This window comes from Medicago sativa, chromosome 8 (assembly GCF_051527215.1).
Source record: "Medicago sativa cultivar Bolivia chromosome 8, Bolivia_mono, whole genome shotgun sequence".
Lineage (NCBI taxonomy): Eukaryota > Viridiplantae > Streptophyta > Magnoliopsida > Fabales > Fabaceae > Medicago > Medicago sativa.
Window position 1 is genome coordinate 77624946 of NC_140756.1, and position 26870 is coordinate 77651815.

General features: G+C 33.3%; 2 protein-coding genes and 1 long non-coding RNA gene across 4 annotated transcripts; 1 reads left to right on the forward strand and 2 right to left on the reverse strand.

Moving 5' to 3' along the window:
* Positions 1–3105: 3105 nt before the first annotated feature.
* LOC146901782 (uncharacterized) lies at positions 3106–9624 on the reverse strand. The gene is made up of 6 exons (XM_085735576.1): positions 5760–9624; positions 5345–5653; positions 5167–5266; positions 4898–5066; positions 3536–3659; positions 3106–3210 (listed from the first exon to the last, which is right to left on the reverse strand). The coding sequence occupies exons 1-5, from the start codon at positions 7778–7780 to the stop codon at positions 3628–3630; spliced, it is 2631 nt and encodes an 876-aa protein (XP_085591702.1). The 5' UTR covers positions 7781–9624; the 3' UTR covers positions 3106–3210; positions 3536–3627.
* A 2258-nt stretch (positions 9625–11882) lies between these two features.
* Positions 11883–12469, forward strand: LOC146901783 (uncharacterized). The gene is made up of 2 exons (XR_015023716.1): positions 11883–12058; positions 12155–12469. It is a non-coding gene; the product is annotated as an uncharacterized LOC146901783 (long non-coding RNA).
* Positions 12470–18789: 6320 nt separating this feature from the next.
* Positions 18790–23718, reverse strand: LOC146901784 (protein JINGUBANG-like). 2 transcript variants are annotated; one of them, XM_085734457.1, is made up of 2 exons: positions 23088–23718; positions 18790–19681 (listed from the first exon to the last, which is right to left on the reverse strand). In XM_085734457.1, the coding sequence occupies exons 1-2, from the start codon at positions 23582–23584 to the stop codon at positions 18955–18957; spliced, it is 1224 nt and encodes a 407-aa protein (XP_085590583.1). In that variant the 5' UTR covers positions 23585–23718; the 3' UTR covers positions 18790–18954. The 2 variants fall into 2 exon arrangements, with proteins under 2 accessions (XP_085590583.1, XP_085590582.1); XM_085734456.1 differs by lacking the exon at positions 23088–23718 and adding an exon at positions 22315–22694 and having other exon boundaries at positions 18790–19811.
* Between the last annotated feature and the right edge of the window lie 3152 nt (positions 23719–26870).

A 26870-nucleotide genomic window follows, 5' to 3' on the forward strand; every position in this document is an offset into this window, starting at 1 on the left:
AAGTTTTCAATGAGGCCCTTATCTATGAAAGGTCAACGATGAAAAACCATGGTTGTAGAAGGAAGAAGAGGAGGAGAGGGTGGTGTGAGAAATAGTGGGGATTGGAAGACTATTTATAGGGAGGGGTGGGTCAAAAACGGTTGGGAGGTCATAAATGCAGTCAAAAAACGTGGTAAAACGCGTTTTTTTGACCTGACCACCAACAAAAACCTGTGGTGCAGACCACCGGCCATGACTGATGCATTCCGGAGTATAAAATCCGGAATGCACGTCTATTTTCCGGAATATATTTTCCGGATTAATGCGATAATGGTGAATGAGGGAAAAGTTGACACTTCTTGTAGGGCTAAGGACATTTCGGAATGTAAAATCCGGAAAGCTTCAGCATTGGATTCTTTTGAAAGAGAGCTTGAATTCTTTTGAAAGAGAGCCATTAATGTGGGTTTGGACGGTTACAACCACTAACACGTTTTCATTGACTGTATTAATGACCTATGACTTGTTTTAGGCTATAAATAGGCTTCCATCACTACTAAAAAAAGGTCATTTTCGGACAAAATTTCGGACGGTTTTGGGACGGAATTTACGGAAAATTCCCACGGAATTCGGACGGAAATGTGTTTTCGGACGAAATTCGGACAGATAGGCCGTTGTCCGAAAAAGCCGCGTCGCAAATTGTATTTTCGTCCCAAATTCCGTCCGAAATATATTTCAGACGGATTTCGTACAGTTTTCGCACAAACACAGTTGTGGGATATTGGACTAAACTTCAAACGGATTTCGGACGAAATTGAATTTATTTTCCTACGGTTTTCAGACGGAATTTAATTGAATTTCCTACGAATTTCGGACGGAATTGTTTTAAAATTTCCTACGGATTTCAGACGGAATTGAGTTAAAATTTCCTACGGTTTTCAGACGGATTTAAGATAAATTTTCCAACAATTTTCGGACGGATTTAAACTGCTTTAAAATATTTTCCACGCTTTTCAGTCGTGGTTATAATTTTTTTTATTTTAGAGAATTGCCACAATTCATATTTTTAATGAATTTGGGATAAATTCCAATATGTAAAATTTATATTCAATAATATATACTAAATCAAATAAAAATAAATAATAATTCAAAAGTAAACAAATGTTCATTGTCTGAAACAAAATTATATAAACTAGATTCATATAAGTGCTCAATGTTCTAACACAATATATCACAAACTAACATGACTAAATTGTTCATTAGTTGGTACTCAACAATAAAAGTAACACAATCAAGTGCACTAGCAGGGATAGGGGAGACAACAACTGCCCTCAAAAAGTAAATAGCCAAAAAAACAAGGTAAAGAGGTTTGGAAACATAACTCCAACCAAAAGGAACTCCCATGACAAAGCCAAATACAAGACAGCAGCAGTCAAACACATAATTCATCAAAAAAAAGAGAAATTGGCAGCAACAACCACAAAACAGTAGAACAACATAAAACTAGTTGGGCCAAACTTATCAATCAAATCTAAAATTATCATCATTGTTTGCATTAGAGGCTTCAGCAACATCATTTGGTTCATCTTGAATAGGTGTCGCACAAGCAAAGTTTGGAGGCAATGGCATATTCAACTTTTCAAATAAAGCTGCAAGCATGCTTTCATTTGACTCAATTCTTTTTTGTTGCTGCTCCAATTTTTGTTTTTCCTCTTGGTTTATACGTTCTTGCTCTTTTGCCTTTTCTTTCCATTTTAGGAGCTCTTGTTCCATGTTTTTTTCCTTAAAGATATTTGAGCATGAACCAATAGTATACTTCGAAGCATTTGTTCCTATAGAACCTAAACCATATAGTTTTCCTTTTTTACCTTTGGGAGCTACTTCCTTCCAAATAGTCAAGTCATCTGGCATATTATGATGGCTTTCAGAAGACAATCCTTCTTCCTCTTGATTTTGAGACAGATATTTCCAAAAGCTCTGCTTTTCTCTTCTTAAAAGCTCCCTGCAATTTTGAATTATGTTAGTCATTTGACTTACAACCAATTAAAATCTGTAATTTTAGTAAAATCATAGATGAATTATGGTCGTGGCTGTTTTGGTTAGGCTAGTTGCCGTGCGCAGACAGCTGTCCAAACGCAGTTACCTGTGATGGCAGCCACTCAATAAAAAAAAACCCTTATCAAGGAAAACAAAGGGATACAACAAAAAAAATCAATCCCAAAGAAAAACTCCCAAAGAAACCAAACGGCTAAGCCTTCCACACACCACCTGCTAACAACACAGACACTAACCACTGCCAAACCTGAAGCCTGAAATCCACTAACACCAACCAAAAAACCAAGGCTGCACAAACACCAGCGCACCCCACCCAAAAACCAGCAGCTGGCCAAATCAGTCCCTGCAGAAAAACAGTAAAAACCAGCTCCCTAACCAAGCTACAGAAGCAGGAAAACAACACCAATAAAAACAGCAGCGCCACACCAGCAGGGAAAACAAAAAAGCCAGTCATCTATTCAAGCATTCCCGGGGATTCCAACACCACTCGTAGTACATACAAGTCGGAATATTAAAACTTCCTAACAACCACCTCCACGACATAACCTTTACCTCCTCCACCAAGTCATCCCACCTAGCAATCTAATTATTAAAAATGCACCCATTTCTAATCTTCCAAATCACCCAAATTGCTACCTCCCATATCAATATTATCATAACTAAATTATATATAAATATGTAATGTTAAATAGATACTTACATAAGCATGCTCAGCTCTACTATCAACCCATTTCTTATCCTTTCGAATGTGGTAAAGAGCAAATACCTCCTCCACTGCAGGCGTGGCTCCTGTTTCATTCTCCTACATTTTTTCCATAACTTCAATGAGAAAATTTCCAATATGTTGTTCACAAATTAATCAGAAAATATCACGTGTCTTACCATCCTACGTCCCTTCTCACCCATAGATATAGAACCAGCAGTATGAATGGAGCTACCTTGAGTTGAAGCACGATTTGCAATGTTTGCCACTGATAAATTCTTAAAATTTTTATCGGATGCCCAATAATGTATTAATTGATTCCATATTGGCTCAGAGATGTACTTTGGCCTGTATTCGGAATTATTTGCATAGTTTTTCCTCTCTTGCCACATCATACCTCTGAATCTAGTTTCTCCCTTGATTTCAAAAATTTGGCGAATCTTAGCATCATATTTAGGATGCCATGTACAATACTTCTACAAAAGTGCACCCAATTAACATGTTAGCAATTCAAAAATTTCAAGAATCTTTAATTGTTCAGTAAATTACATTTAACTAATGAAAAAAAAGAACACTTAGATAAAGTACTTTGTGCACTGTTTGTACTGTTCTACACTAATATTCATCTTAACTACCAAAAACTTACATCAACAAAGGCATTTTGTATCATTAAAACAAAGTCGTTTAGCAAAATTTATGTTAAGAACAACTGAACTTTATATAAAGCATTGTAGCTAAGTATTCTTCTTAAAGAAATATATTACTAATTAACTATAAAATTACTAATTATATAACTATTACCTTAAATTCAGTAAACCATAACAACTTCTGGTCAAGAGATGCATGTCCCCATGTAGGAATAAACCAATCAAATTTGCTCTTAATGGATTTCGTCAAGAAACGAATAGCAGTTGATGGATTGAACCTGTTAATACAAATTGTTAATATACATGCATCAATTATTTTCTACAAAAAAAAAAAGTTAATTTCTCAAAAGTATAATATTTAACTTACTCATTTCCATACGGCTCTATTTCGTCAAGGCCTTCTTGATCAATTCCTTCATCATCATCAGGTTCAATGGCAGATGATTGAGTGTGTGGCAAAGTTTGTTCAGAATTTTGAGGTATGGTAGTTGATGCGTTCGGAGTTGGATTTTGAGGTATAGTAGCTGATGGGGTTGGAGTTGGTGTTGGGGTTTGAGTTGGTGACGGTGATGATGATGGCATAGTGTTTATGTGTGGTGATGGCGTAAGTTGTGCATGTGATAATGATTGATTTAGAGGTACCTGTGGAGATGGTATAGTAGGTGTAACTTGTACAACAATTCTCCCTCTGCCAGTTGAGTGTCGGCCTCGTGAGGATAAAGTCCTTCCACCTCTGTTATTACCTCTTCCAGACATCTAAAACAACAATTTGATTAACTACCTAAATAACTACATCAAAATTAAACAAATGGCATACTGTACACATCAAGGCTGAGCATAGTAAGACATCAAGGCTGAACATAGTAAAAAAAAATCATTAGAAATATTAAAATACACAAATTCATTCATTTTTATCACTTTGATCCCTAAACCCTTCATCCCTGTCTCGCTCACCAACCACCATCCATTATCTCTTCTTCTTCTTCTTCTTCTTCTTCTTCTTCCTCCTCCTCCTCTTCCTCATCCTCATCATCATTGTCCATGGCATGATCAACTATCAACTCATGGTCATCAATCTCATCAAATCTTCCATCAACATCTAACAAAGTCACAGGAAAATCAGTGTCAACTGAGATGCCAGCAATATTTTGATCCAGAAAATCCTCTTGATATGCAGAGTCATCAACTTGTTGATCCTCAATCACACCTCTTGCCTTTGTTTTGACTACAAACCACCAATCTGCATTACTCCTAGAGCATATTGGATGTGGAGCAAAATAAATTTGAATTGCCTTATCTGCAAGAATAAATGGATCGTACTTCCCATAACGTCGATTATGTCGAATTTGAGTGATTCCATATTGTTTATTAACCTTTGTTCCTCTATCAATTGTAGGATCAAACCACTCACACTTAAACAACACGACCTTTTTCAGAGGTATTCCAGGATATTCAATTTGAACTATTTCTTCAAGTTGACCATAAAAGTCATTTTCATATTCACCATATCCCGTACCTTTAACACACACTCCACAATTCATAGTAGACTTTCCAATTGAATGTGCTTTCGTGTGAAATTTGAAGCCATTCACAAAGTAAATAGGCCATGTTTTTACAACTCTTGAAGGACCCCATGCTAAAGCATGTATATTTGGATCTAGCACATTATTTGAAGGATTGTCAACCTATTCAAAATCATTCAACAATAAGAGTGTTACTAAAAGAAGGCGTACAAAATAATATGTATGTAATCAGCATGCAGAAAAGTTTTCAAAATATACTTACATAATCTTTTAGCCATGCTGCAAAGTTTTCTTCAATGCATTTATCAGCATGTTCGTCGCTCATGTTAGGATGAGTTATGCGTAGTGTCTCAACAAAGATCCTATTGTTACATAATTTAATTCAATTATAATTATCACAATTAGGAAATGAAGAAGTTTTTATTTTAGAAAGTACTTACTCAATATAGGGTTGAATCTCATCACAGTTGATTAATACATGATTCATGGCAGCAGTAAATTCCTTATCCTCCAAAAAACGACTTTTGCATTGACCAGCAAATCTACCAGGCAAATTAAAAATGGGAAATAAAGATTGTGCCAAATCCTCATCACCCTCTGTTCTTCCAATGCTAGTATTGTTGGGTTGCACACTTGTCTCAAAATAATACGTGCAAAATTGAGCAATCTCCTCTATAAGGTATGACTCAATTATTGATCCTTCAACATGGGCCTTATTTTTAACCTTCTTTTTAAGGTGATGGAGAAATCTGCGATAAATAAAGAATTTTTTAGTAACACAATTTACAAAAAAAAAAAAACTATTAATGTAGACAATAAGCTAAAAATTATGTCTATGGTGCATGTAAATAATACCTCTCAAAGGGATACATCCATCTATATTGCACTGGACCTCCAACTCTTGCTTCATATGGTAAGTGAATGGGTAAGTGTTCCATTGAGTCAAAAAAACCCGGAGGAAAAATGCGTTCCAATTTACATATCACCACTGGAATATTTTTCTCAAGGCTAATAAGATCATCTACTCGTAGTGACGTTGTGCATAAATCTCTAAAGAATTGACTAAGCTCGGTTATAGCTTTCCATGTTTGGTCTGGTAATGAGCTAAAAGCAAGTGGAAGTAAGCGTTCCATGAACACATGAGCATCATGACTTTTCATTCCATGTAACTTTCCTTCCTTCATGTCAACACATCTAGCCAAGTTTGAAGCATATCCATCTGGCATCTTTAAACATTTTACCCATTCACAAACTGCTCTTTTTTGCTCCAGAGTAAATGTGTAGTTTGCCTTGGGCTTTATGGTCCTCCCATTACTCTGTTGAAGTAATTCTAGGTCCTTGCGTTTGCAATATAATTTCAAATCCATTCTTGCCTTTATATTATCTTTAGTTTTTCCTTTGATGTCCATAACAGTATTAAACACATTATCAAATACATTTTTCTCAATATGCATGACATCAAGATTGTGTCGAATCAAGTTAGTGCTCCAATCAAACCATGATGACTTACCACCATTCTGCAATCGAAATGCTTTTGTGTGATTCATACAACAAGGACATGCCATTTTTCCGGCTGTCATCCATCCTGACAACATTCCATATACGGGAAAATCATTAATTGTCCACATTAAAGTAGCTCTCATTACGAAATTTTGTTTTTTGGAGACATCATAGGTTAAAGCACCCTCGTCCCACAATGACTTTAACTCATCAACCAACGGCTGTAAATACACATCTATCTTACCTTTGGGATTACTACGGCCGGGAATGATCATTGTCAAAAACAAATAAGGAGTAGACATACACATCCATGGAGGGAGGTTGTATGGAGTCACAATTACAGGCCAACATGAATATGGAGAAGCAGATTGACCAAAAGGAGTAAATCCATCGGAACATAATCCAAGTCTCATGTTGCGTGATTCAGAAGCAAATTCTGGATACTTTTGATCAAAATGCTTCCATGCTTCTGCATCAGAAGGATGTTCAAGGACACCCTCAACTTGTTGGTGCTCATAATGCCATCTCATATGGCGTGCAGAATTTGCTGACGCGTATAGTCTCTTTAACCTTGGTGTGATCGGTAGATAATGCATACTCTTTAAAGCTAACTCTTTACCCCCTTTACCTACCCTATACCTTGGAGCATGGCAGAACCGACATTCTTTGGCCATTTCGTAGTCTTTGTAGTACAACATACAACCGTTGATGCAACAATCTATTACTTTACTTTCCATTCCAAGCTTTGATACCAACTTCTTTGCATAGTAGAAATTAGGGACGAGACAGTTATCCTTAGGCATACCCTTCTTCATAGCTTTTAGTAGCTTATCAAAACTTTTTATAGATAATTCAGAGTGGGTATCACAGCCCTCCCACAATGGTCGTTGCGCAGATTGTAACAAATCATAAAAGAGTTTGGCTTCCCTGTTTGGAGGTTCCTCCGGTTGTGGCTCAAATTGGTCCAAATTTTCTGGCCTAATAGCATCAAAAATCATAGCCTCGTAAGTATTTCGTTGTGACTCGAAACTTGACGACTGGCTGCATGTGTTTTCTCTGCTCACGTTATTTGCATTTCTACTACTTGAGCTTAAAGAACTCTCCCCATGAGAATCCCAACACCAATACTTCGGCTTGAAACCATGCTTATACAAATCGAGCGTAACCTCACCAGGAGTTAAGAAATCTATGTTTCTATGTTTATTACAAGGACACCTAAGTTTACCCCCATTATCTGTAAACTCGGGTTGCCTAATTGCTTGTTCTATAAAATTCTTAACACCACTAACAAATTCTGTTCTCATTCCTGCCCGATTGGGAAGAAGTCTTTTATACATCCATTTTCGATGTTCAGGGATTCCCATATTCTGTTTCATGTGAATAAATTTAGCAATGCATGTATAAATCTAGCAATTTCATAACTTCTATAGTAAAGTGTCCATGGTGTCTTAGATCTTACAAGACTGTTCACAATGTGTTAACTTGTTATGTCACTATAAGTTTTCATATAAATCAAATCAACATAAAACAACTAACTCAGAACAACAACTAATAATTTTCATATAAATCAAATCAACATAAAACAAAATATACAAACAAGAATACAACACAAATGTGTGACAGCATTACCTCACCACAATAAAACACCAAAAGAAAACTAGGTAAACCTCAAGATTATCTTCTAACAGTGAAAAAGGTAAATCCTCTTCCTAATTTTTGGTCAATCTCAATCCTTTAAAAAAGACTTTGTTCAAGACCAGAGATACAACATTTTAATATAGATAAATAAACAAGCATTGTGATATGCACAACCTTGTTAATATAAACGAGTACCGGTACAATAAGACAACTTGAATCAAATTTTGAATTTAGAGTTAATTTATCACACATGCAACTCAATAGTAACATATATTTGGCTTAAATTTGCCATATCCATGTACTGTAAATGAACCAACATTAATTTTACTTCTACTAGTAGGAGATATTGAATAAAGAACTGAAAAGTAAAAACCAGAAAAATAAATGATATTCCCAAGCAAATTTTGATATTGCTTATTAAGTAGAAATCAAATTGCAAAAAAATAGGTGCACCATTTTTAAAGCACACCTTTAGTTGTAATGTAGAACTATATACTACTATTGTCTTGAGTAGATAACCAAAGAGTGTTAACCAACATTTTCTTATAGAAAAAAATATCATAATCTCTGTTCAAAATCTTCTGCATGTTCAACAATAATAATGATTTCATGTAACAAAAATACGATAAAAAGCAAAATAAAACATCCACATACATATTTCATTTCCATAGTAGTACATGAGGATTTAAACATTACACAACATAAAACAAAATATACAAGCAAGAACACAACACAAATGTGACAGCAGTACCTCACCACAATAAAACACCAAAAGTATGCCAACAGAAAAACAGAACCGAGATACACACACTAAAACACCAAGGTCATAATTTGTATAAGGAGCATTGTAGCATCTGGCTAGAGCTAAATTGTATAGTACCAGTAACTTCTTAAATCCCTTCACAACACCATTGGAAAAAATTGCTCTAGTTTTCCCTATTTTGTGCCACAACTGTCAAGACGAAAGTTGGTCCGAAAACACAATACAACACCCCATCGCAAAAGCTTACAGGGCAGACCAAAACAGAAAAAAAAAACAGCAGCACAAAAACACTAATTGCACCTAGAAAGAACAACCACCTAGAAAAAAAACAGCAGCACAAACACACTAGATGCACCTAGAAACAGCAGCAGCAAAGCAGCGCCCCATACATAGCTGCTAAAGGCACCAAAACTAGCTAAAAAAAGAAAGAAAACTCAGCACTAAAACAACCACAACAGCAGCACTCTAACAACAATGCCAAAAATAACCACCGGATAGCTATCTAAGTAAGCATTCCCGAGGGTTCCATATCTAACCATATGAGTTCCTTTACAAATTCTTCTTCATTTCTAAAATAATCGTTGTTAATGTCATAGTTAATGAATAAATAAAAGAATATTGCATTTTTACAAAAATGTCTTTATTAACTATGAGAAGGAATTGAAACAAGGTGGCACAAAACAAGGAAAACTAGAGCAATTTTTTCTAATGGTGTTGTGAAGAGATTTAAGAAGATACTGGTACTCTACACCAACTATTGCAAAGAAGGAAAACCAGAGAAAATTGAGTCTTTAACAAAATTGGGTATGCAATAAGCAGGTGGTTTATGATCCAATGTTGTTAAACAAAGAAACTTCACATGTAGACCAGGTAGTTTCAAGTTTTACTCTATTTAATGTATGGTTTCAAGTTGTTTAACTACACATAAACTACACATATAAGAAATTAAAAAACTCAGCCATAAAGCACTAAAACTTTTACTCTATTTAATGAAATTGAACAAAGAGATCGGGAAAGTGATTACAATGGCGATAAAAATTTAAAGGTTAGGTGTGCTTTAAAACTATTAAGGAAGTAAAGGTTTAGGATTACCCTGGTACTGTTAAGGATGTAGAAGCTAGTCAGATTCAACTAACTTCATCTAAAGTCAATTAGGACAGTTTTCCATCTGTTAGCAGTAGATGTAACTTAGTAGTTAGTTAGCTAGCTATTGTGATTTGTGAGCCGCATATATAGCTCAAACACTTGTCTTTTTTCAGCAGTCTATGCAATATGAGATTTCTCTCAATTCTCTATACTTAAAACACAACTAATAAAAATTGCATTGCAATGACATTTAACCGCGATATCAATAATTGCTTTGTGATCGCAACCACAAACAGTTTATTTCTTACTAGCATCTTAAAAAAGTGGCTGCATTTATCCGCATTATCAATGATCAAAACATAATTGAAACTGTAACTGTAACTCTATAACCACAATTCAGAACTTAAAAGTGAATCCAAGTCTTTCAACAGCAAAAAGTGAACAAAGAAATAAACCCACAATTATTTTCAACACAAAACCCACAATTAACATGATGCCTAAGAATATATGCAAACGACATTAATCTATCTTTAAAGAAAAATATATATGAAATTTATCATTATAAACAAAAAAATTCCTAGCACAATCCAGCATTTAAGTCTAAGAAACTCTCCCTCAAAAAACAAAAAAAAAAAAGTCTACGAGACTCAATTGCATTCATCTAGTTTTTTTAATGTTCAATTTAACCCTCCTAATGTCTAACTGGATGCAGTTTAGTCCTATCGAAGAAGAGAGTAAATTACGTTAAATTGGAACTCAGAAGAAAAAGATGGGAAAATAACAATACTCAAGAAACAAAAAATGAAATTTTTATAAACTACAGTAACTAAAAGAGATTCAAATCCTTTTCGATTTTGACAACGAAATTAATCTTCAAATTAGTAAAAGTAAGTACCACAAATTACTATTCAATCACAGTTATTTTCAACACCAAACGTGAATCCAAGTGTAGGTAGTTAAGCACACTAAAAACCTTAATAAGTAAAACAAAATAAACCCTAAAATTGAACCAAGAATCAGGTACAAGTTTATGGGAACATGCTTGATTTGTTGAAGAAAACACTGAGAAATTAAAAAAAATACAGACAATCCACAGATCTGGAGAGAAGAGAAGAGAATCTTGGATACCTTGAAAGATTGATTGACCAGCTTGAGAAGTTTTTGGAAGAAATTGATTGAAGAGCAGCACATGAGAAGTTGATTGAAGAGCACCACACTGAGAAATTGATTTTGAAGTTGGTTTTAGGGTTATGAAAGAGGGAGATGAAATTTTAGGGTTATGAGAGAAGCACACGAGGGAAATTTTGTGAGATAAGCGGGAGATGAAATTTTCCCAATTAAAACCCTCAAAAATATTAGCCGTCCGAAATTCGTCTCAATATTTCACACGGTTTTGGGACGGAATTGTTTTTTTAAATAAATCCGTGCGAAATCCGTGGGAAAAAACCCTGTTTGAACATGTGCTAAAATTTTCACACAATTTTGGGACGGATTTGAGACGAAAATTCCGCTCCGTTAAAACCGTCCCAAATCCGTCCGAAAAATTCAGACAAATTCGTATCCGTCCGAAAATTCCGTCCGAAACCACTGTTTTTTTAGTAGTGCATCTTCAACAAATACATTCATTCTTCACTTCACCTCTTTTCTTCCATTTTCTTCAAATGTTTCTAGTTTTTTAGGGGTGTCGGTGGTGTCATGGTCATTGTTGACCGTTCATATGAACCCTGCAATTGCATTGCAGTTTGTGTGGGGTTCATATAACGGTCAACAGAGACCCTTGACATCAAAGAAAGACACAAAAAAGCACACAACATCTGGTTCGGATTTTATATTCCGGAAATCACTAACAATCTTGTCCGAATTATATAATCCGGACCAGGGATATTTTTGGAAATTTTGCAGGGCACGCGAGAAGACAGCAGGGTGGGGAAAAGTAATACTCTACTATATATTAACCCACTTTAAAACCCTAGAGAACAAACTACCTTCGTTCATCTTCTTGTGTAGGAATCTCTCTTCTCTATTTCTCACAAACTCAAATTCCGATTTTAGGTTTTGTGAGAAGCAACAGTTCTTCAATTGGTTCCAATGGCGAAAAAGAGTTTGAGGGTTCTGAAATTAAAGCTCAAACATATCCTCAAAAGTTCCGACAAAGATATCCTCAAGAGTACTATTCTTCCTTCTAATTTAAGATTTCATTTGTTTGTTTGATTTAAGGATGTTTCATATCATTAATTTATGTGTTGTTGTTTGATTGATGTAGGAGATGCTGAAGATATTAAAATGTGGGAGAAGTAAGAAGATATCAACTGATGTCACGGGGTCGGAAGCATTGCGTTTGTTATCACCCAAACAAGTCGATTGCACAAATCCATAACAACAGATTTGAACGCCCTGATATGTATCCTGCTAATTATAAGAAGGCACAATATAAATTGCTCTATAATTATTTAGGACATCTGTAATGTAGTAGAAGATGTTTATTGGCACTTTTGTGTGATTACAATTATCCTAGTAGACTAGTCCCACTAGTATGTTTCAGGACATGGACCTTAATTTAATGTTTCTTTACCTGTTATTATTATCTTGCATTTGCAACTTATCTGTCAATTCCGATTCTTCCAAGTTGGCAGCAACAAGTCCAGCAAAATGCATGTATGCACAATGCAGTATACACTGCTATGCGACACAGGGATTTGATTATTTAAGATGATTTCACATGCTTCGATATTTACTATTTTAGTTTCTTTCCCTTGATTTTATTTGTGAACATCTGGTGAATTTGGAGCATCTTAATTTTATTTGCCATGAGGGATCCTGATTAAATTGCATTCCCATGTCTTTCATTCTTCCTCTCCCCTACCATTTTTTACCAAACTGTAATGTAATTATTTGGTGTATTGAATGTGGGAAGCATGAGTATTTGGGTTTATGTTTTAATGTATGATTTTCAGTTTCTGTTAGTACATCATTTTAGTGTGTTTTATATATGATGATTTTCAGTTTTTGTTAGTACATAATTTTAGTGCATTTGAAAATGATTGGATTATACTATATAATTTACAACTTCAAGGAACATTTGGGTTTTAACAAAATTCATATTTGAGCCTGTAGGTGGATTTGATACAATTCAGCTGCTGATAAGTAAATCTGTGCACATAAACTATCCTTTCCTTGGTTAAATTTTACTTGGAATTTTCAAAATTATAGCCTGTGGTCTAAATCTTATTTAAGTTCAGGGGAGTTAATGTTGGCGTAAATTTCAATCTGCTAGATTACAAGCATAATTTCAAACAAGTTAGAAAACTCAAGCACTTAATGAATATAAACTAGATGGATAATATGAAATAGTTTCTCACCATTTCTAGAAATGGAATAAACTCATTTTAGAGGAGCCAACCCCTTAGAAATGTATACATGAGAAAAGAACATGGGAAACTAAATAATTGTGACTAACTGCTGTAACTGGATGTAATAATTAACGTTGTTAGTTAGTTTGGTTAGTTTCCCCTGCACTCTTTATGCACTCTTGGAACTCACCTGGATAGAGGTACTAGCAATAGGAAGTGCATCTTAATATATTAATGAAGAGGAACGCATTTTTGCTATGCTACTTTGCTCTGTTGTTCTGCCTCAAGTCGAAGAATTAACAAAATGAAAATAAATATAGTATTCATATTTATTTTCATTTTTATTTTAAGAACGAAATTAAGGTCACACTATTTCATTTCAAGAAAATATCGATAGCTAAGTTCCATAGCTTTGCTTCCACTAGCCCGATCATAATTGATTTTCTTATTCAAAAAGTCCTTCCCCTTTTGTCCGGTTGTCGGCAAGGAGGGATTCGAACCCCCGACACCGTGGTTCGTAGCCACGTGCTCTAATCCTCTGAGCTACAGGCTCCACCCTGTCTCCACTAGATCTGTTACTCGGAGGAACCTACAAGAAACCTTTCCTCTCCCCAGAGATTTTAGCTTAATAAGATGTGAAAGCGCATATAATAATTGTGTGTTCCGAGGTGTGAAGTGGGAGAGATTTGATTTGAGAATTGGGGTTTTGAATAAGACGGCCTTTTCATCGAGAGTATTGTTTTATCATCCTGGCGACGAGCTATTTTCCCGTAGGACCTCCCCTACAGTATCGTCACCGCAGTAGAGTTATTGCCACGTACAGGCGTTAAGGAATTGCCACATATTCTAACAAGTAGTTTATATTTTCTTTTCTCGAAAATAAGATATCAAGACACAAATTTAATCTTTATCATTAAATTTAAACTGTTACAAATATAAACCGATTAATAAAAATATGTATATATATTTCTTTTCTATACATTTGAACGAAGAACCATTGCCCAAAGTATTGACGATTTCAGGAGCTAACTACAGGTTTGAACATAGGTTTGAACATGATCAATGTCATGGAATGCTGTTTCACGGGGAAACTTTCCATCGCAACCCTTTTCACGATCGCCGCAACTCTTATCACGGCGGCGAAACTTTCCACCGTCACAGCCAGCGAATCTTTCCGTCGCAACTCTATTCACATGGCGAACCTTTCGTCGCAATTCTCTTTCTCTTCACGACAAATGTTCCCTTCGCAATCAGAACTCGCAAAGTGCTTCACTTTCCAGATCGGATTTGTCTACTATTGCAGTTCGCGATTCGCCGCCGACAACACCGTCGCTCGTGTGTAGTACATACTACCGAAATATGGGTGTGGAGTATTCACCACCGCCTCCACCCCACCAGAGGTGGTGCATGTACCGGGTGTTTTGCCATCGTTGTGGGTACGTCGAACCAAAGAGTTAATGAAAAAACTGTTCGTGTGGATCTGGATCTCAGCTCATCTCCCCATATATTATTTTATCATAATAATTGAATGGGTGTATTATTAAATTTCACTGATAAATTTCAAATGTATTTATTTAATTTGCCTAATTACTAGATCATTTAACCAAGACGATATAAAGAACTCTAGTGTACTAAAAATTCGTGTACTAAAAATTCATATTTTCACTTCAAAAAGTGGAATACAAACTCAAATCAAATAAGAGTTCATTGCTACAAATTTTTAGAGAAACATACAGATTCTTCACTTCAATCGCATTATGACTCAAATGGTCAAAATTAATACAAACGAAAAAAACAATATTTAGACAAGGGCTTGTTTGAATGAGTTTTGCTTTTTGGTATTTAAAATCAGTTTTTATAAATCAATTTTAAAATGAGTTTTGGATAAAAAAAAATTACAAAAAACATGTTTGGTGTAATGTTACAGAACTGCATCTCCATGTTTTTCATTTTAGATTTCTAAATGGCACAATGTTACATAATTGTCACTTCGTGTTTTTGTTCTTCATATCCCAAATGCAAAACTGAAAACCAAAAGTCAAAACCTCTAAATTTTGTTTTAGTTTTTTAGTTCCCAAAACTGATAAATAGGAGAGTTTTTGAAAATAGTTTTGTAAAATTATGTCACCAAACAAGTTTTTAATTTTTCAATTTTTAAAAACCGAAAAACTGTTTTGTAGAACTAAATCAAACAGGCCCTTGTAAACAGCAACACAAAGTTATTTTCAGAGAAACATATTCTTCACTTCTTGCATGACCTCAAATTCTTCACTTCTTTTCTACTACGCTCAGCGTCAAAGTGAAAGAAAATCTAAATAAAAAAAAAAAATATATATATATATATATATATATATATAATTAGATACTTAATTAAAAAATAAACAAAAATGCTTAAAAATTTAAGCATTTCGCTTATTCAGTAAGTTTAAAATTATAAGAGTGCGTGTTTAGAATAAAAATAATGAGAACATAGCAAACAAAATTATTTCGTTATAAATCTATAAAACTGATTAAAATAAATAATTTAATCAAATAATCATCTACAATTTTCTCTATCAATTTAATATTTAAAAAATAAATGAATTATATATTAAATTTGACAAAATCTATGCTAAATGAAATTTAATGAAGGAGAAAACCGAGAATGGAATAAAAAGTATGAAATCATGACAAAACTTACGTAAATTTCTTTATGTGTTTTTCATGTGATTCTTAGCTAAAACTCATTTTCATGAGTAGCTTATTTATGAACCATACACAAAAAGCATATTAGCTTATTAATGTTCCAACAGAATGTTGGTGGAAACTAAAATACATATTGCTTATCCAATGATGTACTTATTTTTAAAGTTAGCATTACTTTTACATGTGACTACTGCAACTGTTGAAAAGAGTTTCTCTGCTATGAATTTTGTGAAGAATCAAATGTGCAACCGATCGGAGATGAATTTTTGAATGATTGTTTGGTAACATACATTGAGATTGATATATTTGATAATGTTGAAAATGAAAAAAAATCTTACAACGCTTTCAAAATATGAAGTCGCAAAGAGAGTAATTGTAATTCTTTGACACTAAAGTGTCTTTAGTTTTTTTATATACAATCATATACTCTTTGTAATCTTCAATATTTTGCTTAATGATAATGACTTCATTATTTTAATGGTTATAGTTTTATATATTTTTGTATATAGTTTTTGACACTAATGACTTCATTATAGTTTTTGACACTAATGAAGTCGCAAAGAGAGTAATTGTAATTCTTTGACACTAATGACTTCATTATAGTTTTATATATTTTTGTATATTTTAATGGTTATAGTTTTATGATAAACGAGCTTGACCATACTTTAATTTTTAAAATTTCTGGATCGGTTCATGTGAATGATGTGGGTTAGTGGGATAAATTATAGGATGATTTTTATTTTATTCTTGATGGGAAACTATAGGATGATTCGGTGGGTACGCATTCCTGTTCCGGTTTCTATAACCATCACTTTCCAGCCAACACTTTTTTGGATAAAACATTTTTTAATTTTGTTAATTAAACTAAATGATATAAAGAGTAAAATTGAATCGTGGGAGGAGTTGAGTAGATACCACATTTTTCAATTTAATTAATCATCAACATTTATGTATGGTGGATTCTAGTGTGAGGGTTCAATTAAGTCCCTCACCGGTGAAGTAACAAAAACTCGCTATTAGATTGAATCAATGGTTTAGATTATTTGAAAATAAAAGAGAGAACATCTATTTCTTTTCGCACACAATTTTGTCCATATCTATGTCCTCTCCAACTTCTTTTTTCTTTTCACGCATATCCTCTCCAGATTGAGAAGTTGCACTCTTGCAGATCTAGTGTGTGGTGAGAACCATTCTCATCAAATCAATCAAATAAGTATCCATTAACAAACAAATGAACAATTATACATGATTATAATCGAAAGCCCGGTTGCATAATCATCCAAATTCATTCAAATTAATTGCATCTTCTCTAGTGATGGTGGTAATGGTCGAAACTTAGTTGAAGCAATTGGTCCAATGTAAACCCAATCAAAGTAAAAAATAAAAACAGAAAATCCAATCAAAGTAAAAAATAAAAACAGAAAAACAAAATCATCATTCAATTGCACCATGGTAAGGCCAATTTTTATTGACTCTGGTTATCATCGCGGTTTCATTCAACTTTCAATAAGCATCTGCATATTTGTGGTGAATTGAAAATGATGCAAATGGGAAAGAAATAAGGGTAGGGTTGTGTGTGGAATGGAATAAATGTTCTTATTTTTAAATAATCTGGACCATTGATTCAATCTAATGATGAGTTTTTGGTGCCCCACCGGTAAGGGACTTGATTGAACCCTCATTCTAAAATTCACCTTTATATATATAATCCTACAAGTTCTCCTTTAAAATATTCCTCCAAATCTCTCTTTCACCTATTAATTATCAATTAATTGGTTAAATTGAAAAATATTAAGGGAGAACTTGTAAGATTATAATTATAAATTTATTATTTATATTTATATAATTATAATCTTACAAGTTCCCCCTTAAGTTCCCCCTTAAGATTTCCCTCCAAAACTCTCTTTCACCTATTAATTATTAATTAATTAAATTAAAAATATTAAGGGAGAATTTGTAAGATTAAAATTAATGATGACGATGCCTTTTAAAAAAATGTATAATTATAAATAATAAAATAAGCTTAAGGTTGTAATGTTATTTTTTTTATAAAAAAATACACAGAATGGTGATTTTATTTTACCTCAATGAGTTCATCTAAAGTTAAAAAAAATATGCATTAAAAAAGACATCCGTTAAAATTAAGGGAGAGAATATAAGACCATTTTCTAAATAATGAATAATTGCCACAAAATGCACTTAGTGGGTAATTACCATTTAAATTAAATTAAATAAATGTGGATAAACCAACAGTACTGTATTTATTTCAACCAAGTTCATTACATTGTAGGACAAACAAAAAAAATCATATGTTTAAATGGTATCCTTCAATTTTACTAGTACATGCAGACTCGAGGTTGTCGAGACAAACAGGTTCTCTCTCCAAAACATTATTTTTTTATTTTTAAGGTTTTGTTTGGGAGTTTGGAGGGAAAGCGATGAGAGAGTTTTAAAAAATGAAAATAAGCAAGTGGAAAAAATAGAAGATATTGAGAGAATAGGATTTTTGGAGGTTGATTTTTTATTTATAATACAAAATCTCTTTGGTTTAAGGGAAGTCAAAAAACATCGAGACAAACAGGTTCTCTCTCCAAAACATTATTTTTTTATTTTTAAGGTTTTGTTTGGGAGTTTGGAGGGAAAGCGATGAGAGAGTTTTAAAAAATGAAAATAAGCAAGTGGAAAAAATAGAAGATATTGAGAGAATAGGATTTTTGGAGGTTGATTTTTTATTTATAATACAAAATCTCTTTGGTTTAAGGGAAGTCAAAAAACATATTGAGTGATAGTTTGAGAGATTTTGAAAGGTTTATATAAATTTTTCAAAATCAATTTAAGTTGTTATAATATATGAGAAAGAGTATAGACAATATGGGAAAAACTAACTAATTAATTGCCGTATCGATGTAATAATTACTGTAATAGCAATCCTCAATACTTTGCTAACAAGTACCCTGAGGAGATGGCAGTATTGAGAAATCTAAGTTTCACTAAAAGAGAATGATGAGTTTAAAATTAAATATACCGTTTACAGAAGAGGAACAAAAAACTTCCAAACCTTAATATCACAGTCCAAACTTCCACTGTAGATAAAAAAAGATGCTTCAGACGGTTGATCAAAGTGATCAAGCACAATAGTTAGGCACTTAATTGGACCTTTATGCCCTTCCAAAACACTCAAACAACAATACTCTCTAAGTACATTATTAGTATTACCTCGCCAAATCCGAATTGTCTTATCCTCAGAACCACTGCACACCAAATCGGAAACCACAGCCAAACACAATATAGACTTTGTGTGACCACGAAGAGCACCTATGACTATCAAATTACCATTTTCACCTTTTTCAGATACCAATATTGATCTATCACATGCACCAGAATACAAAACAGAACCATCACTGTTAAGAGCCAATGCATTAATCCCAGACCTGTGTTTCTCCAAAGTATCAACTAACAAATGTTTCTTCTCTCCTTTATTTTTCTTCCAAACCTTAATTTTTTTATCTGTTGATCCGGTGTAAACATATCCATCATTAGAAACTGTGATTGCGTTTATTGCATCGTCGTGTGCATTTTGCACCGATTCCAAACACGTGAAGTCTTTGGTTTTCCACACCTTGATTGTTCTGTCCCAAGAAACAGAATATAACAAGGTTCCATCTTTAGATAAGGCAAGAGATGAGACTGTGTCAACATGGTGCACCCATGTGCATTTTTTGTGCCTTCTAATATTAACATGGTTTTTGTTGGAACTTGTGTTGGGGGTCTGCTGCAATAATTTGACCAAGAAGATGACGAAGATGAATACGATGAAGTGTGCACATAAATTCCGAAGATTGTTGTATATCTTGATTGTTGAGAAGAGGCTGCTGCACTTGAAACCTGAAAAGTTTAATACTTATGCATGTAAACTCAAAGCGTATGGGGTTGCCATACTAACCTTTAGGTTCGATTCGCCCCCACCAATAACTGTATATTGGATGCAATAAGGAATGACCGGCGAATCCCCTTCAGGATACTATGAGTTCCTTGACGTGTATTGCACAACCACACCAAGCGTATCTCCTAACAGTATTTTACAGATTTATGGTTCCAGCAATTCACTCATGCATTAGAGAATTGATGGATGATTTAGAGTAAGAGAATGATGGAGAATTATGTTGTTGTTCTTTTTTTTGTGTGTTGTTGTTCTGTTGTGTGTCCAACTAATGCCCAAATGCCAAGCATTTATAGTGCATTATATGACCCTTCATATGAGAGAAAACACCCCTTTGATTTGAAACAATGTTATGGTTCATTAAACATCCCTTTGTCAAAGGTTATAATCATATACACTTGAATCAATGCAAAGGTTCATTAAGCACCCTTTTGCCAAAGGTTATAATCATATACATTTGAATCAATGCAAATGTTCATTAAGCATCTCTTTGCGAAAAGTTCCAATGTATATGAATGATTCCCATGAAGAGTTACAACTTTTGATTTAAAGTGATTCCATTATTTTGGAAATCACCAACAATCCCCCACCATTTTCAAAATACTAAATCACATAAATCCGGAAATTCCATGCCTTCAGATAATGGTATCTCGCGATTTGAACCATTACTTAGTAAGTTAAGTTTTCGCTCATTCCCAAATAGTATGGTAGGCAAGCTTTGAACCAACTATTCATTAGAACAAGTGTGCATAACTTACACATAGAATCTCGGTACCATTGATAAAGAGACTTGTAAGATGACACATTAAGAAGGCCTTGTGTCATATATCCCTTTTCATGAGAATTTAAGAGTCAAACCCTTGAACTCCGTGAAGCGGCCAAACTTCATTCTCACATAGGTAGACTATATCGGAAATGCCCCATAAGTATGCATTCCAGCAAATATATGCTATATGTCCATTAAGAGGAAAACCTCATCCTACCCTTTTTCTTCTTATGGTCCAAGTACTTTTACCCCTTGGGATGTTATCTATTGTCAAGTACTTCAATCACTCTAATAGTGTACTTTCACCATTGAACCCAAGACTTGATGCTACTCAAGTGTGGGTTGAGTTTCCACCATTGGTGATCAATTAGATTTGGGTTTGTACCACATCCCTAATAATGTCTTCAATGTATTCAACATCATTTCCAAAGACATCATTCCTTGTCAATCATTTCGTCAAATAATTGCAAGATTTTCTTTTAACTTTTATAAACTTTGAATATTCAATTCTTCACATAGATTTTGTATTCTCATAGCTATGTCTATGGATCAACTTATATACTCTTGATAGTATTCACCAATTATCATCAAACCATGACACTTTTGTCAATTGAGTATATTGTAATAATACACAAACTTTTATGTCATTACACCTTTGCTATAAAAATATTTTAACATGCATTTCAATTCCAACTTCAACTTTTCTTTTATATCTAGCCAAGATATATCATACATTGAATGCATTAAACATACATAGCAAAATAAAACTTGATCATAAAAGAATGTCATAACCAAACTTCATAAAATGAGATTAAACATCCAAGTTATATACTCCACATAAAATTAAATATAACACAAACATTTTGATTTTAGTTATCATATAACTAATACATATATCATAAATTCATTGTGTTAAATTCAAGTTTATGTTTAAATATGTTCAATACTAAATTTCAATAAATAATGACATAGAAGAATAAACAATGAACCAAAATCATTAATATTTTCTATGACTTTCTTCCATGAACATATATCAACTTACAATATTTCAAAACATACCCAAATTATTTTAATATCATGATAAACAAGAAATTAACCATTACTTTTCATATTATCATGTACATATAATATCAACACAATATTAATGATAATAATTTCTTACACAAAGTAAATAATATCATTAAAGCAACCACTTGATATTTTGACAATTTATCTACATTACTTTCATAAATAAAATAGTGTTTAAACATTCTTAACATATTACTATACTCATCAAAATTCATATACTTGAACAATTTCTAAATCATGTATATATATGTCACCATATGTTAAATCTAACATATTCAAATTTACTTAGATATTATACACATGCATTTAGAACACTAAATATATCATAATAGGTAATCACTTATATGCACATTATCTCATGTTGAAATTAACATCAAACAGATTTCAAACGATAAATTTCATACATATCAAAATTTATCATGCATATATTATCCACAACCACATGTAAATTTAACATAAACACATCACATATGAAATATTTATCCATAAATTTCCATAACATATATTCATAAATGGAATTTGTTTACCGTTCACCGTAGTCATGGATGAATATGTAAGATTTCATCTCTCCCAAAAATTGCAGCCATTAATCACAAGTAAATCATAAATCGAACCTAAAGATTGTTGGAACTTGTGTTGGGGGTCTGCTGCAATAACTTGACCAAGAAGATGACGAAGATGAATACGATGAAGTGTGCACATAAATTCCGAAGATTGTTGTATATCTTGATTGTTGAGAAGAGGCTGCTGCACTTGAAACCTGAAAAGTTTAATACTTATGCATGTAAACTCAAAGCGTATGGGGTTGCCATACTAACCTTTAGGTTCGATTCGCCCCCACCAATAACTGTATATTGGATGCAATAAGGAATGACCGGCGAATCCCCTTCAGGATACTATGAGTTCCTTGACGTGTATTGCACAACCACACCAAGCGTATCTCCTAACAGTATTTTACAGATTTATGGTTCCAGCAATTCACTCATGCATTAGAGAATGGATGATTTAGAGTAAGAGAATGATGGAGAATTATGTTGTTGTTCCTTTTTTTGTGTGTTGTTGTTCTGTTGTGTGTCCAACTAATGCCCAAATGTCAAGCATTTATAGTGCATTATATGACCCTTCATATGAGAGAAAACACCCCTTTGATTTGAAACAATGTTATGGTTCATTAAACATCCCTTTGTCAAAGGTTATAATCATATACACTTGAATCAATGCAAAGGTTCATTAAGCACCCTTTTGCCAAAGGTTATAATCATATACATTTGAATCAATGCAAATGTTCATTAAGCATCTCTTTGCGAAAAGTTCCAATGTATATGAATGATTCCCATGAAGAGTTACAACTTTTGATTTAAAGTGATTCCATTATTTTGGAAATCACCAACAGTTTTTCGGGATGAGGATTTTCGTGAAACGGTCTATGAATGTTGGGAGTGTGGCTAAATGGGTGAACTTTTGTTGTTGAGATTCGTTGTTGATATTGGTGATTTTCCAAACGCGGATTTTGTTATCTTGGTGAGCAGTGAAAAGCTTGTCTGAATGAACTACAATGGATTTCACAGCACCATTTCCAGATACTATTGTGTTAGTGTTAATTGATTGTTGAGGGTGAGAATGAATATGGGAAAGGTTCCATGATGTGACTTCTGTGTTGGATGAACCAGTGTAAAGGAATTTTCCTACAAGTGTTAAAGAGGATATGTAAGTGTAGAATTTCAGAGTTGTGAGGCATGTGAAGGAAGAATTATGAAATTGTTGTGGGTTTGAGTTGAGAGAAGGAACTGATGCGAGGCTGTGTTGTGAAGAAAGAGTACGTGTGGTAATTAACTTTTTTTGGAAGTTATTAGAGTCGTTGCTGAAGGATCTTTGATATTCCATGATTCATTTCATATATTATACTATTAAGTTGCCAAGTTTAGTCAAATAGGTATATATTGATGAAAAGTGAGTGAAATTGAGTTATGTAAATGGAGAAGAAAAAGTGATTTATATAGCATTGCATGGAATGGGCGAATTAATTGATGCAGGTCTGTTATATATCATACCTGAGTACGAGGTGGGACCTAGCAAGATTGGTTACAATTTACAACTTACACAGTTGTCGGTGGATAACTTGGAGTAAGTTTGTGAACAAAAATGTAATGCTTTCATTAATTGTCATAAGGGATGTAAGTTGTACTCTGGTCCAGTTTGATAGATGCTTGATATATTTAAAAATAGTTGGAAATCTCAATGATGATTGATATTGGTATTTAAAAGTAGAAATTTAAATTTATTGTCTTTCAAGATATAGGTGGTCCATCATGTATCGATACGGGATACATAAAAATTGCACAAAATATTAATGATGTATGATATCATCTTTCATAAGTAGAAGTTCATGGTCATCTTCATCCTCACCATTGTGACGATGAATAATGTTGCTTTTACAAAACAAATGAAAACAAATGTGACTTGAGTTTTGAGACACTTATATCTACTCATGTTTTTATCAAGTCGACACTTATTATGTTAATTATACTTATAGGAAGAACAATGCGTAAAAGACAAACAAAAAAAGGGTGTGTTGTGTGCTTTGATTAACTTCTCTCGTCAAATATGTAATTGACGCATATTGATGTTCTAAGCATTGATTCATGATGGTTCAACGACTCAAAGCACATTGTTCTTCCTATAAGTGTGTGTTTGGAAACAAGTTTGGAAGCCCAAAACCAATTCCCAATACACTTTCATTGTGATTTGGCTGAAGCTGGAAAACATAGCTTCTACCCAAACGTGATTTTCCATCGTGATTTTGCAAGTTCCAACGTCATACCAAACACATGCTAAGTATAGTTAAAATTAGAATGGCTCGAACGTTACAATAGGAAAAGTTATATACTTCTACTTTTGATAGACACATGGATAGAATTTCAAATAGTTCTCAGTTCCATTTGTACACCATACAAAATACTTGCTAAATAATTATACAATTTTCATTAAAACGTGGATAATCGCCACCCTCTCTCCCTTCTTACTAGTGAATAGTAGATTTTTTTCATCGGTGATTTATGACAAGACAACATGCTAATGTCTTTCATTGAAATTAATTTGAGATCAATGCTGGCCAACTTTTTAAAAAAAAATGCATGATAAGTTTTTGATTGAGAAACATGAAATGTAGGAACCTCAATAAAATTATAAAAGGAACGTTGGGTCACGGGGAGAGACATAAATCATTGCATTGGACTTTAAACAATTATACAAATAGAAATTGAACATTACATTTTAATCTAAAACTCTAAAGTATTAAATATGTGATCTTTTTCTTATCACTTATATATTATTTAATATCTAATTTTCATTCAATGTGCGACTTTTAATCATATTTGATAAAACAACAAAAGCTCGATTAAATAAGGCGGCATACGTAACTTTCTCAATTAAATAATGTTGGGTCTCCACAGTAGTTCAGCTGTTGCAATTACAAAGGAGGGACCGAGCTACCTCGTCTCATTTGAAAACATCACACAAACATGTTACATCCAAGCCATCATATATGCAAAAGATATAAAAGGAATTTGGAAAATAAAAAGCAAACAGTTTTAAGCTGACTAAAAAACCTAATTTAATTTGCCTTTTAACTATTATTAAAAGGCAAATATTAGTAATTAGTTATTACTTATTACAAATTAATTATATCTAATTTTTGGTTTACCATCAAATCACTTTATCATTATCAGCTGAAGAAGAAAAAGAATTGTGCATGAGACTTCCATGATTATCTTCTCAATTTGTTTGAAACTAATTAAATATACCCTTTTTTATTGAATTAGTTCTTTTATCCCTAAGAGGTTTAAATCTTTATAAGTTTACTCAATATTCATGTAGCCTTGAACCTTGGAGATTGTTAGTATTTGTAAAATTATTCATCAGCTAAAATCTGGCAAGTGTCATGTTCTGTGATTTGTCCGAATATGTGATTTTCAATTCCACTCAAAAAATTTATGCCTGGCTAGCAACAAACTGCAGAAAATAATCTGAGCCAAACAGCGACGAAATGGATAGATTGTGCACTAGTGTGAATCATGATGAGGTGACAATTACCATCATGTTTTATCATAGTTGCTGGTGCCGACGTGTAATCATGCCATTATCATTTATCAATCAAATGGACCAGTTGATATGAATTATATGAAAGAAACATGTAACAATGTCTGTTAAAATAATTATCGGTTAATCCAAGCAATTGAGTTTAAGTTGTTAAGGTGTTCTACTTCTAATAAAAAATGAACGACCAAAACAATAATTAATCAGACTTTACTTACGACCGAACTTCGGAATATAGAAGAGGCAGTTACAAAATAAATAGTAAAAATAATTGTCGGTTATCTATATCATATGGATAGTGATCAACATGTTTTAAGGATAAGCTTAAGCAGGTTAGCCAGCAAGCAACCATATATATACATGCCCAACAAAGAATGAAAAAGAAATTACACTGTGAAAGTGAAAGTAGTCATTTGATTCTTTATAGATACCAGTCACGCCACAACCTAATTGTAGGCATTGGTTTAGCTTTAGCATAGCACAATTTTATCAAGCATTAACCAGATTAATTAATTAAATGCATATATAGAAACTGATAGACTATGGGGAATAAAAACCGTAGGTATCTACATGAGTCAGTAACATGACTGCACCAGTAATGGTGGGATTCTGAATCTGATTGTCTCTGTCTCTCTATTGGCTAATATGAATTTCAGTAAAATACCCTTTTTAATCAAATTTTCACATATACTTCAAATCAATTTGATAAAAAAAAAATACTTATTTCTTACTTTTTGTTCCTTCTTTTTGTGTTATCAATTTTCTTTCTTCTTTTTATTTTTGATAAAAAGACTTAATCAACATAACTAGAACCATTGGCTTGTACCCCTTGTCTAGGTTGTCTTCAATTGCGTCTCACTCAATTGTCGATGTGCTCCTTAATTTTCTATGTAAGGAAAATGTGTGTTTTTAAGTTTGTACTTTCCTCCATTAAAAAAAAAATTAAGTACTTTTTTTAAAGTATCTACGTCCCTAGTGTCCTTGTCGACAATTCATACACGTTTAGATATACCCTGTTGAGCGGTGTCAATTGATATATCAGCCCTTCATCGAGTTTTCATGACCCATGCATATT

Bases quoted from the DNA above. Each gene is read 5' to 3' on its own strand.
- LOC146901784 (XM_085734457.1), bottom strand. From the start codon at position 23,584: ATGGAATATCAAAGATCCTTCAGCAACGACTCTAATAACTTCCAAAAA. The intron at 19,682-23,087 runs GTGATTTCCAAA...CCCCAACACAAG, and splicing joins CTCATCCCGAAAAACTGTTG to TTCCAACAAAAACCATGTTA.
- LOC146901782 (XM_085735576.1), bottom strand. From the start codon at position 7,780: ATGAAACAGAATATGGGAATCCCTGAACATCGAAAATGGATGTATAAA. The intron at 5,267-5,344 runs GTAAGTACTTTC...ATGTAACAATAG, and splicing joins GAGATTCAACCCTATATTGA to GATCTTTGTTGAGACACTAC. The intron at 3,660-4,897 runs GTACGGGATATG...TTGTATTAACAG, and splicing joins TTGTGGAGTGTGTGTTAAAG to GTTCAATCCATCAACTGCTA.